General features: G+C 44.9%; 1 protein-coding gene across 5 annotated transcripts in view; it reads right to left on the bottom strand.

The window, feature by feature from the left end:
* ANO5 (anoctamin 5) overlaps positions 1 to 13949 on the bottom strand; it is a 48001-nt gene that overhangs the window by 29041 nt on the left and 5011 nt on the right. For 3 of the 5 annotated variants that reach the window (XM_072422318.1, XM_072422319.1, XM_072422320.1), the window contains exon 2: positions 2633 to 2703. In XM_072422318.1, coding sequence (XP_072278419.1) covers positions 2633 to 2703 — 71 coding nt within the window. Of the gene's footprint in view, positions 1 to 1062; positions 1111 to 2632; positions 2704 to 13949 lie in introns of all 5 variants that reach the window. The other 2 variants (XM_072422316.1, XM_072422317.1) reach the window with 1 other exon arrangement.

Raw genomic sequence — 13949 nt, 5'->3', positions numbered from 1 at the left:
TAAAGCAGGAGTGAGGAAGCGGTAACCCCACAGCACCTAGATGATCCCTGAACAAAGATGGCTCCGTCCTTCTGGAGGGAAAAGCTTTGTCAGTGGTTATACAAACCTGGGACACTGACATATGACATATAAAACAAATACACCCAATAACATTTCACATATAGGAGATGACACTTTGGTCCTCTTTGGTTTAAAACAAATCAATATGAAGGCCTGTCGGAGGTGTCTGTAGTCAGCTGATCCTGAAAATGAACTTGTTAAAGGAGAACTCCCGCATGACTGAGGGTTAATAAAGCATTCGTGGTATAGGATGGCGTTAGTACAGCAACACCGCAGACCCCCCCTCACCTGCACAACACATTCCAATGTCACCGGATAGTAAGGAGGGCTGCTACACTAAAAAATCCCAAACAGAAACTACTGGGGGGAGAAGGGGGGGGGTTGGGGGACACAAACTATTGGGGAGAAATCTCCCCATTGTGGGAGGGGCAGGGACACAAACTACTGACAGAAATCTCCCCATTGTGGGAGGGGCAGAGACACAAACTACTGGGGGGAAATCTCCCCATTGTGGGAGGGGCAGAGACACAAACTACTGGGGGGAAATCTCCCCATTGTGGGAGGGGCAGAGACACAAACTACTGGGGGAAATCTCCCCATTGTGGGAGAGACACAAACCACTGGGGGGGCTCTGGATTGGAGTCCCAATGTCCAGCAGCAAGTGATTGAACATTATTTATAATAAGCTCTTAAAGGGTCCCCATTGAAGGTACCACCAGTGTTGGGGTATTAAAGAGAACCGGTCTGATATTGTTGAGTGATTTTTATAGAACCTCCAGCAGCTATGACATTTCTAACTGGTCCTTTTTATTAGAAGGGAGTCCCTGGATGCCCCCACTGGGTAATACCCCTGGGCGATGGCCTATGTTGTCCCCGACAACGCTCTGCTCTATGGAAGCATTGGAATGTGTTCACCACAGCGCTACGCATGCAACTACAACACCAACATGGGTGACCGGCTACGCCCGGCCACCACCGCCCACCATGCACCGGGCCTCTTACCCTCTGATGGTTGTTGATTAGAAAGGTGCTCTCAGTGCTGCTCAGGCCCTGCCCGCGGCATCATGGGAAAAATATAATGCGGTTAGTAACAATGCAAACCAAAAAGAAACAAAAAGTTTCAAATCTTCGCACAGCAGTAACAAAGGATGGGGGGATGGAATCGTATTAAAAATGGGCATGCAGGACCATGACAAACCAACTGTCCTGAGGAACTGTCCATGTTGCTCATAGCAACCAAAACCTTCTTGTTTTTTTAAGCTGGCTCAAAAAAATTGATGATGTTGTTGTTACTATGTGCAAATCATTGGGTGCTATGGGCACTTCATTGCCTTTTACCAGGGACTTTCAATATTAAAACCGAAGCAAAGGCAATCTCCCATAGCAACCAGGCTTAAACTGTCATGCAGAAACGGTTAAAAAACATGGAAAGTCGCTTTCACATTCAAAGGTAATATGAAAAAGAATATATCTCATGCAACAATGGAGCTCATTTCCAAAAGCTGCCGCAAAGGAAAACACTGTTGTTGCCCATAGCAACACGATTCCAGGTGCCAGCTTCCTTGGGCAGTCCAGAGACTCTGTGGTACGGAAAACACCTTGCTGTTCATTTGCTGCAGCTTTCAGAAATGGTGCTCAGAGGATCATACACGCACACTGGCAGCACACTGACATAACTGGCAGCACACTGACATAACAGTGAATCTGAAGCTGAGCAGTTGGAGGGATTCCTTGCTGTCAGAGCGGTGCAGCCCCATGAATGCGGTTAATAAAGTTAATTTAAAAAAAAAAAAAAGGTGGCGGCGGTAATGGTAGATCTGACAGAACTTGTTGTGGTAATTTACGGCAATGCAACTAAAGGAAAACTCCGTATTTATTTTTATTAAAATCTGCAAAACTAATTCTGCCGCTCAGGAATCTCTATGGGGGCCCCTTATCTACCATAAAACAACCCATGCATGGTAGCAGTGCTAACTACTGCACCACCCCCACCATCCATCTACTGGAGAAGAATGTCTTTAACCCTTACAGCCAAAAAGATCATTGGGGTCACCTAAACTGACCTGAGAGGCACAAACTGCTCATTGTTCCAGGAACCCATAGCGCCCCCTGGAGGAACCCTGGTTTACACTGGAATAAGCTGACACCACTTCCACTGTCCAACTACTCTTATTGCCTACCAACCACACCTTTCACTCCTGCTATCTAACCACTGCACCCCTCCTTCTATCCAAGCCTTCTGTGACTTCTACTAACTAACTACTTACATTACCTAACCACTGCACCCCAGCTGCTATCCATCCACTCCCCCGCTCCTACCATACAAGCCCAGCACTGCCCCAGCCCCAGATGTAAGGTGATCTCAGTTGCCTCTGACATATCCAGTGATCTCCCCGGACCCTTGTAGCTGGGTGCACCCCCCGGCACTTTTCAGTGACCACCTGGCTGTTCTGAAAAGTTGGGAGACAATACAGGGCCACCACCCACCTACAGCTTCTTCCCACCCGGGCCTAAAACATTTCCGTGGATACTGAAACCAATCACGAAATATAAGAGGACCGGTCACACTCACCTCGGTGTTGCCCGGCAGCTCGGAATCTGCGTTGGAGTTGATCTCACACAGCGGCCCATTCAGGTCTTCACCTAGAGAAAGCGGAAAGGAGAATTATTATAGAAATCTGTAATATTCCCAGATAATGCATCACTCTAAAACTGCTGGGGAACTACAAATCCCAGCATACTCAGCCAGCATTACAAAGGGCGACCCATTATTCCAGACCCATTTATTTTATTATTTATAACAAATAAATCTAATTTTTGGCAGCAATTCTCCTATAGATCCTCCCAACACTTCCTCTGGAAGGTTGACAACCCTGTCATACAAATAGCACCAGTGTTGTCAGGGTTGTTGGGCGTTGCTCACTTATGATTAGTTGGCTGTTGATTTGACTTCAGATCTGAGTGTTTAATGGATTGGTGATTGGATGGGAAGTAAAAAGTGCCCCTTGTGTGCTAGGTGCCCCAGGTTAATACCCCCCCCCCTTCCTTGGTCCCCCTGTGAAGGGCCCCCCCCCCCCCCAAGGTGATCCCCCCCCTCCTTTTCACCAGGTTCCTCGGCCTAGTGCCATGTCTGACTGGGAGTTTCCATGGCGATTGACCAATCTGCAGTATGGAGAGAGAGAGGGGCAGATAACTGGGGAACAAAGAAGTGGCATGAAGGTGCCCCCTCTGGCCTGCATAGCACAGGTTCTCTTTATCCGAAATTCCCGACAGCTCAGATCACCTTCTGGGTACCAAAAGCTGGATGCCATCGTAGACCAATGAGCCAATCACAGTCGTTGGCAGCAGATGACCAATGAGACTAGAAAAGGCAGGTCACATGACAGCCTCATCCAATAAGGAAGTGTCCTACACCACACAGGAAATGTCTCAGATTGGACTGGTAGCCATGGGTTACCAACATGGTTTCAAATAACTTAAAGCGCATTAAAACCCAAATATAGAACGTCAAATATTGCAGCTTACTAGCCCCAAAATCTGGGGGCTGCATTAGTTTTCCTAATATTTTTATCTTGTGAGTCTGCCTGTAACACACTTCCTGCTATAGGGTGACAACGCTCACTCACTGCATTGTATCTATAGAGGAGCAGAGTTGTCACCCAGGAGAGGACTACAAACATCATCATCTCTTTCCGTGTATACCATGTAAATGTAAAATGTTTTATCTTTTCATGTTCTCCCACCGCAAAGGAAATAGAAGCGGCCTGGTGGATATTTTCAGTCTTCTGGTGACTAATAATAGATCCCCGATACAGAATATCCTCTGCACATAGTAAATAGATCTGGTGACAACACACACAGCCCGGGGGACACCACAACACAACACAGATGTAACACACAGCCTGGGGGACACCACAACACATTTATCTCAATGATTTGATCCTGCCATGAAGGTCTGGGTTTAGGAACTTTCTATTACAGGGTGACAACACTCTGTTGTTGTTTACCAATTGCTCTGTGTGTTGTCACCGTGTCACATGTACTCCTGACGGTGACTACAAGCAGCCATGCTGCACAGAAATGAGTAGCAATGTGCTGGCTCCCTCTCGTCTGCCCTGGGGAAGATTTCAGGGTTATGCTTATCAGCAGAGAACATACAGTCACCTAGCAACGAGAACTTCCTGAAAAAATTGTGGTAAGAAATGATCTCAGTCTAAATGAGTGTGAAGAGCTGCAGGCCGAAATTCAGAAGAAAGAAAATCAGATTTATTTCCCCACCAATACCGGTGACCCCGCTCTGTGTGACCTCGCTGGATGTAATCGTCTGCACACGCAGTTAGGGGTTATCGTGAAGAATTCCAGAATAGCAGAGCTTTGTATCGTCTCAATGCCGAATGGAACAGCATCAAGTATGGATCTCTATAGGTCAGAACATATCAAGCCTATAAGATCGGTGCGGTCATCCATTGGGTGCAAACGCACCCGGTTCTGCAGGCCAAAAAGCGTGCCTGGTTTTGCAGGCCAAGAAACAAGTTGGGCTCTGTTGGCCAGAAACATGCTGATATATAGTGGCCAAAAACGTGCCCGGTTCTACAGGCCAAAAAGCACGTCTGGATCTGCAGGCCAAAAAGTGCGACCAAATCTGCAGGCCAAAAAGCACGCCCGGTTCTGCAGGAAAGAAAAGCGCGCCCAGTTCTGGAGGTCAAAAGCACGTCTGGATCTGCAGGCCAAAAAGCGCACGGTTTTGCAGGCCAAAAACGTGCCCGGTTCTACAGGCCAAAAAGCACGTCTGGATCTGCAGGCCAAAAAGTGCAACCAAATCTGCAGGCCAAAAAGCACGCCCAGTTCTGGAGGTCAAAAGCACGTCTGGATCTGCAGGCCAAAAAGCGCGCACAGTTCTGCAGGCCAAAAAGAGCGCCCCTTGGGCAGAACAAATAGCGCGCCTTCTTCTACAGTGGGCCCGATTTTAAAGGTCAAGAAACGAGTTGGGCACTGTTGGCCTGAAACATGCTGATATATATTGGCCACAAACACGCCTGGAGTGCCAATGTGCAGGTGGTGCAGCTGCATGTGATATCTCCCATAGAATATCCTTCATTATTACTCATAAAGACACATGGGAAGTGGAGAGGTTTGTGTTCAGCAGTGTCCCCGGGTGCAATGTATGAGAATGTTATATAATATAATAAGAACTGTCGGGGTGACTACAATACGACAATCATACACAGCCACCTCTAAATAGGAAGTCATAAAATCTTCTGTGAATAACAGATTATTTTACATGACAGGTCCACTTAGAGACACAACACCGGCCAATAGAATTCACCCTGAACCTTGGTGGATTTTGGGATTATACCCCTGCTTTGTTACTTATTCACCTAATGAGAGAATCTGATTACGTCTGATAAAAGAGAACCTGGATTTCCTGAATTATTACTGCGGGAATATGGAACTTTATAGCTGTTTGGGATTTCAGCACCAATGCAGTCTGCAGGCAAATGTAGCTTGCTTAGGAATGGCAACTAGTCCAAACTGAAAAAGGAAAATATTAGTCCTACTTCCCATAAGTGGACCCAAGTGGGGAAATTACCATACTGGGCAGCAGGGTGGCTCAGTGGTTAGCACTCCGGCCTTTGCAACGCTGGGTCCCATGTTCAAACCTTGGCCAGGACACTAGCTGCATGGAGTTTGCAGGTTCTCCCCGTGTTTGGTTTTCTTCCAGGTACTCCGATTTCCTCCCACATCCCAAAAACATGCCGTTAGGGTAATTGGCTTCCCCCCCAAAATTGACCATAGACTATATTAATGACATATGACTATGGAAGGGACATTAGATTGTGAGTTCCTTAGACAGCTAGTCCCATGAATATGAACAAAGCACCAAGAGGATGTAAAAATCCGGGTCAGTCCCACACTGCATGCAAGGCAGGCATTATAGAGAGCACTGGATTAGTGTCACTGGTATCGGGTGAAGGCAATGTCTCCAAAATGTTACCAGTACCCTTTTCCAGGGTCAGTGAATCAAAATTTGTTTGATATGCAAACTTCAGCCAGGTCCCACCATCCATCCAGCAAACAAGCAAGCATACCTGCCTTGCACGCAGTGTGGAACTGACACGGAATTTAACATCACCTTGGTGCTTTGAATATATTTGTTTGCATTGTTGTTCCGCTATCTGATCCCCTGAAGAAGCTGCTGCTGCCGCGAAACGCATTGGGTGCAGAGAAAATAAATTTGAAAGTTTTTTTTATGTAGATGTGCACAAATTGTAAGGTAAAGCCATGTAATGGTCTATTTATTGATTGTATGTTGTATATGCTGCCATTATGTTTTTAGAAGTACATTTTTATTCCTTTCATATGGGTATGCAAGTAATTTCCCGCTTGGGTCCACCTATGGGAAGTAGGACTATTGTTTTACTCTGATTGTTTAGGGATATGGCATTGTTTGATATATGCATTATCTTTGAAGGGGATTTCCTGTTGTGTGCAGTTTGTTAGTCCAAACTGACACCCATCCATCAAGAATTTGTAATATTTGCATAACTCCGCCCAAGAGGAGCCATTTTCAATATTCTTAAATCTGCAGCCTTCATACCATAAACAGCCGGGTGGTCACTGAAAAGTGCCGGGTGGTGCGCCCAGCTAAAAGGGGCCGGGGAGAACACTGCTGTGTATACATTAATGGCGACTGAATGAAAGTGATATCACTTCTATAGGTTATTAGAGAAGGTGAAGAGAAGCGGTTTTTCTGGTTCCTCCGGTGCGGCGGGATGTATGTGAGCCCTGGGGCGGCTTTATGTTCTCGTTTTGCTTGGTTCATCACCCATGGTTTACATTCACCACCCTGCAACCTTCACCGTGTGCTGGCCGACTATCCCGGGACCGTCCCAGCTCCTCGCCTCTATCTGCCGCAGGATGCATGCAGAGCCATGCACGGATGCAGCCTGTCCCGAGTTCATGGGTTCATGCAACTGGAAACTTACATGAAAATAGTATTAGAAAAACCCCATAGAACAGCTTAGCAATGTACTACAGCTTTGCCATATGGCGTGCATTGAAAAGTGCAGCAAACACCACATGTCTGTGTGATGTGACTGCCTAATGCAATGCACACCAATGCAGCCATAACAGGATGTACTTCACATGAATTGTGGCATCTGTACAGTTCTTGGTTACTCATAGATATGTGACAGAGTTACACTCTGATCACTAGGGGAAACGAGACTGAGGAAATGCTTCCTCCTGCCTGCAGCAGACTGATTAAAACATCTCAGCCCAGCCAAAGTTCCTGAATGGGTCTAAAGCCATTTGTTTTAGGATTGGGCTGCCTATAGGGCCTATGGGGACATTTTTCCTATACAGGAGGTTGGTTGGCTGCATAATAGACAGAGAGAATCTCCATCCATACAAAACACAGAAGAGCAATGATCCTTACAATAAAGACTCCAGAAAATACTCCGTAATGAGATCAGCCGTGTCACCACCGCAGTTCATTATCCTGACGATGATGCGATGGAATGGGGTCCAGCAGCTGCATTGCCTGCAGTCACAGAACACGAGGCATGGCTTCCACTTAATGGAGCTGCACATGGAGACACCATGGAAGAACTCCGAGTCTATAAACCGCAGCTATAGATCTGTCAGGGATCCTTCCTCTTCTTTGTCTGCACACAATGGAAGCTGTCCATGTGCAAGGCTCCACTTCATTCACCATCAGCGGCTGACACCTCCATGCGGCCCTGACAATAGCTGGCATTGTTCTGTACAGTGTACACAGCGCTGACCTTGTCTCAGCTCATCAGTGCAGGACAGATAAACGCGTAACCCCCAAAAAACAATGTCATGGTCGTCCCTGGATAGGGTGGCTGCCTTGGTTTTCTTTACTTCCTTTACTTTCACCTGGTGATCCTGCCATTATTGTCCTAGGGTGACAATGCCCAACTAATGTAAGAAGCAGCACAGTGGCTGGCACTCTGGCCTTGCAGCACTGGAGTACCACCTTTTATTCTGAAGGGCATCTGCATGCAATTTGTATGTTCTCTTTGGATGGTTTGCATTCAGATGCCAATGCTGCATTAGCACCTAATAACGGTCATTCTAGAACAAAACGTGTGCTAGCTCTATAGAAAATCATTGTATAACTCGGAGGGAGAGTTCTGTAGTCCTAATGCACTCTCTGATAATATTGCTTGGGATTTCTGCCAGGGTTCACAAATCTTTTGCAAACAAATACAAAAAAGCGTAAATATGGAGAATTCATTGTTAAGATTTATTTGCACGTCAAGGCATGCTAAAGTGACATTCGAGAGGCCTCTCCAGCATGCCGAACACAGAATATAAGAAACCCGCGCAGGCTGCAGGGATTGAACGGTTTATAAAGAGATTTATACAGTAAAATCTCATGACAACATAATAAAAATAAAAAGTTTATCTCCTCTGCAATAAACCTTTATGGTGTTGACATTTCTTATCTGGAGACAAGTTTGAACTTCCTGACCATGGTGACCCCGGACTGTGCAGAGCAAACATTGTAAAGAGAAGATTGACCTGGATTGGGAGTAAATGATTGGCACCTTTCTCCAGGTTTATGGAGTACAGACAACGTTAGAACATCAGCGGTAATCCTGCGTAACAACGGCCATAAATGTCACCGCCGAGGCCGCTACCTACAGGCAGACGGCGAATGTTCCAAGCGAGACCGCAACGGGTCAGCATCAGAACCAGCCAAAGCTTGAATATTATTTTAATCAATGAGAGCGAATCAAGACCTTTTATTTGCAGGCATTGCAAGGCGGTGAGGTTGCATTGTGGTTGCTCCATGCAGGTTGCGCTGGTGCTGATCCGCTTCTTTATATCACTTGGATGCCATGGCTTTTCAGCAGATTTGCAAGCGGACGCAAAGGAGTTGAAAGCATTTTGATCGACAACGGATGACCCATAATCCTTTGCAGTACATGGCAAGAGAACTGCAACACAACTGCTTACTACAGCATTCCAGCAAATGCGCATTTTATTCTCTTCCTCGCTGATTCGGGCTCTTTAATTGCAACCATTATGCATCCAGGAACAGACCCATTACCCACCGGTCTGTACAAAGCTTCTCCCAAAGAACAGACATTAGGGAACGGCCCACTCACCCCCCGCCACGTCCCAAAAAACCTCTCCATAGACATAATATTTGGGTATGTGCCCTTTCATTCTGCCAGGAGTTTGGAAATGTTCTGTTCACTTCTTGTGTTATCTCAAGGAGTCCAATAATCTCTCCTAATTCTTATCTTGAAGTATGGAACACACAGTGCTGTATTCTGGAGAGGGGCACTAACCCAGTCATTCAGAATCAGGCAGTGCTGGCACCATTCAGGCACCATTCAGGTCAGGAGAGCTTTGCATTGTCAGCCCACACATGGAACATAGGAGGCAAATACATTTTTTTGTTGCAGGGTCTTTAGGGATAAAATATGATTCTTTGGAGAAAGAGATGAAAATGCTCACCGATCTGCAGACAGTCATTTGATTTTACTCATACTGGCCACCCACGTGATTGGCTGATAATCTGAGCAATGTGCACAAATTATCAGCAATGATTATAACACAAAGATAATCCAGAATATTGCAAAATGTCTTGGATAGGGATCATGGGGCAGATGCCCAATTGCTTGTATGGTTGTTCACATAGATTGGATGCCCCTGTATGTCACAATGAACACCCACATTTCACCCTTTCCATTCACTCCCCATTCAGGTCCTACTGTGCCCTGACTGCTCATCCTCCTGGCATTACCTATATAGCCCAATAAGAGTGATAGTAGCAAAGGTGGCATTGGCTTCCCATGGTAATGGCCATCCAGGTACTAGGCCTGCTCCATGGTCATGTGACTCCTCCATCTTTTTGGTAGTCTCTCCGGGATCTCAGGAGGTCTCAGGACAGTTAGGGTAATTGATTGAACTTTATTCTACTTTTTTCACTGGTTTTCCAAATTTCATCTTTAAAGTGGCCACCAAAGCCATGCCACTGCCAACACCATTGTCGTTTGGCCATAACTTTGTTCTTGTAAAAAAGGACCAACTCCGACTCGTATGCAGACAACCGATAATTCTAGTTATCAGGTAGAGAATAGCAGATAGCACTTTATTTGCAGATATTCTCAGTATGGCCATGGAGATGGTATACCTTTTGTGTAGGGTCCTCTCTTCCTCCGGTGTCATTGTCCATCTGTCATTTGCAGCGTCTATTTAATGTACAGCACTGCAATATATGTTGGTGCTATATAATTCCAGTTTAATAATAATATTGTATTTTTGTGTGAATCAGGAGTTTATGAATACCCATGAGTCAGCTAATACATAAAAGTAATTAGGGCCACAGGTAAGCATATGGAACCACGCAGGTCATAGGGGATGTTGTCCTCCAGGGATGTCACAGAAGGGATTTTTCTGACACGCACGCTGATTGCACTATCCCAAAGTTCAGGATCTCCTCTGATAATTCTGTTCAGGGGTGATAAGGAGTGGATAGAAGGTGACACCCAGCCCATATTATCAGCAATGGTTCACCTTATCTATAGCTGGATACTATGGGAGGTATGGAATGTGTTATGACAGTGCTAAAGATTGCCCTGGAAATGGTTCAGGGGCCACTTACTATTCCCATAGAGATACAGGGGTACTAGTGAGCAGTCTGGGGTGCCAGGATCTCCGTGCAGGGCAAGGTCAGCATGCAGAATAGGAGTTACATACACACATGTAATAATTATTATTATTACACAGTATTTATATAGCGCCATCATATTATGCAGCGCTGTACAAAGTCCATACTCATGTCACTAGCTGTCCCTCAAAGGAGCTCACAATCTAATGTCCCTACTATAGTCATATGTCATTAATGTAGTCTAAGGGAAGCCAATTAACCTCACTTCATGTTTTTGGAATGTGGGAGGAAACCGGAGTACCCGAAGGAAACCCACACAAACAGGGGGAGAACCTGCAAACTCCATGCAGATAGTGCCCTGGCTGGGTTTCAAACCTGGGACCCAGCGCTGCAAAGGCCAGAGTGCTAACCACTGAGCTATCGTGCTGCCCATTAGAAAAACAAACAATTACCAACCAATCAACAATTATTCACAATTATATTGAAAATATATTCAAAATTCAAATATCACCAATATACACACGCTAGATACGATCATTTGAAAGACGCAGGAAGTGATGTGTACCGGAGAAAGTAAAGAACAATTCACGACCAATGAATGACCGTACACACAATAGATAGCGAATGATCGTCATCCAATCAGATCCGCCGGGACGGTCATTTCTTTTCAGCGATATTCCTCGTTCATCGACATCGTTTTTTGTTAATGATTATTGGACGATCGGTCGTTAATCGTTAGTTTCCAACGATAATTATTGCATGTAATATTAATAATAATACGGTACCATGTAACACTCAGATTTCCTGGGCTGGGGAGAGGGAATAGGATTTTATTTCCATAGAACCATGGCAAAAGCTCTACAATTCTACACAACAGCCAATCAGCTCCATGGGAAATGATTTACAATGAGGAACAAAATTCTTTCTTTTGTTCCAGTCTAGGAGACATAAGAGGGACCAGGGGGTCATAGTGACTGCTGGGGGTATCAAATGTTTTATTATCTTCAATGTAATGCAAGAGGGAATTATAAATATCATTTCTGCAAGGAGGGGATGAGAACTACTACGGAGAAATCTGTCATAGATGAGACGGTAGAAGGTAGAAATGACACGCAGTCCCTGTTATATTATTATTATTATTATTATTATTATTATTATTAATAAAAATAATAATAATAAATAGGATTTATATAGCGCCAACATATTATGCAGCGCTGCACAATAAATAGGGGTTGCAAATGACAGACAGATACAGGAAGAGGAGAGAACCCTGCCCCGAAGAACTTACAATCTAAGAGTTGGGGGAATTGCCCCAATGCAATATTATTTTTTTAATGCTTCCTGTCTAGGTGACAACACTGCCACAAATACAGGAAGTGAAAGAAAATCTCCCCACCCTGGGCATGGATAGCACTTAGAGTCTCCTCTCCTGCAAAAGTTATTGGTTGAAGTCAAAATAAGAAATCTTCCCAGATATATCAGCTCGGAGTGAATGTCTTTACGTATTGAAGCCGGAGGATTGGCATGACGGCCAGGCAAAGTAAAATAAAGCCAGCATACACGCGTTTCCTTCAATAAAAATAAATGATATAAATAAATCTTCTCTGATGACCGGGTATTCTATTTATGTTTATTGGCAGGAAATCCTGCATGCACGCATTTCTCTGCTACTTTATACCTGCAGCAGCAATGCAGCTCCATTGTCATGTCATGGTCATCCTCTAAGGTGGAGAATCTTCAGGATGATACAAAGTAACAAATCTTCATCTTTCACATCATTCAGCAGAGTGCAGTCACAGCCCCTTATTCTAAAAATACACAAATTACACAGCGAGGGGCGGAGCTGCCTACAGGGTGCCATGGCAAAAGATTAACCTCTGCACTGCCGGAAGGGCCAATCCACCCAAAATACCTTCCTGTGAATCATGGAGAGTTTAAGCGAATGCAAAAACAAAAATGAATCTTTCACCTATATGTGTGTTCATGATCCTTTAATTGTGTTTAATATATTCCATGAGTTTAGATGTAGCAATGCCAGGAATTTAACCTGTTGACCCCGCCAGTCATTCCAAAAGCATTTCCTGTCTCAGGGTGACAACCTCCACTCTTCTCTATAGCAAAGGACAATAGCAGCAAAGGCTTCTGGGAAGTCCCAGCCCTGGTAATGGGGTCATTGAAATGATAATCTGATTCTGATTCCTGCAAATTAAAGCTAAGGGGGGGAAAAGGAACCATGGCAGAGGTCATGTGACCACTAAAAATAATTATCACAATTAATTAAATACAATCTATAATAAACTGACCTGACCTCCTACCAAACCTAACCCTGAATTATATGTTTCTGGGATGATAAAGGGGGGCATAGCGCTTTATTCTATATCGACCAATCAGAAGTTATCTCTCACTAAGTAAAGAATTGTGTTTGGTTGTTACAGGAATACAATAGTTCATTATATTCACCGCTGACCTGTGCATCAGATATACAAAGCTGAAATTGGGAACTTCACACTTTCACTTCCCAATAGCTGCCTTGCACCCCGACCTCAAGAAAGCTGAAATCCCACCAGGGAACTCCCATTTATTGCTAACAAAAAAGCATAAAGCAGCAAAAGTATTGGCTGAATAAATGGATTTACAAGTTATAAAAGCTGAGCGGGGTTCCAATCTTTCCACACTCGGGGCCAGGGAATGCACTGGGGTCTGATTAGGACATTGGAGGGGCAGCTTTGGGTTACAACTACGACCGCCCTTTAAATCCAGGAACTGCGCTTAGACTAATAAGCCAATTAACCAATGTAAGCTCGGATTGGCCGGTAATTAAAGGGATTTCCTGGGCGCCTTCTATTGTGAACAAAAATTCTGGATTAACCCTTTGAGTACTGCTGTCCACCCAATATACCCAAAAACCCGGAAGTAACTTCAGCCTGAAGTACAAGGTGACCCCAAAAAGCTGGGAAAAGGCACCTTCATGTATCGGCCGAGGGGTGAAAATATTAGTGCCAGGTTGCCCAAATGTTGTCCCTCGACTCAAGTAATGCTTCCCTTATCTTGTTCCATGGGGAGCCCCAGTAATACCCCAATTGTGCCTTCATCATAGTGATACCCATACCAATATGCCCCTCTAATGCCACCATAATGTCATCTCAATGCCAATACTATGTCCTAGTGGCTTCATTACATCCCTACAGTACTGTGTCCCCTTAGTGATATCATCATGCCCCCCCAATGCCAATGCCAT

This window comes from Pyxicephalus adspersus, chromosome 9 (genome assembly GCF_032062135.1).
Source record: "Pyxicephalus adspersus chromosome 9, UCB_Pads_2.0, whole genome shotgun sequence".
NCBI lineage: Eukaryota > Metazoa > Chordata > Amphibia > Anura > Pyxicephalidae > Pyxicephalus > Pyxicephalus adspersus.
This window is presented reverse-complemented; position numbering and strand designations above follow the sequence as displayed.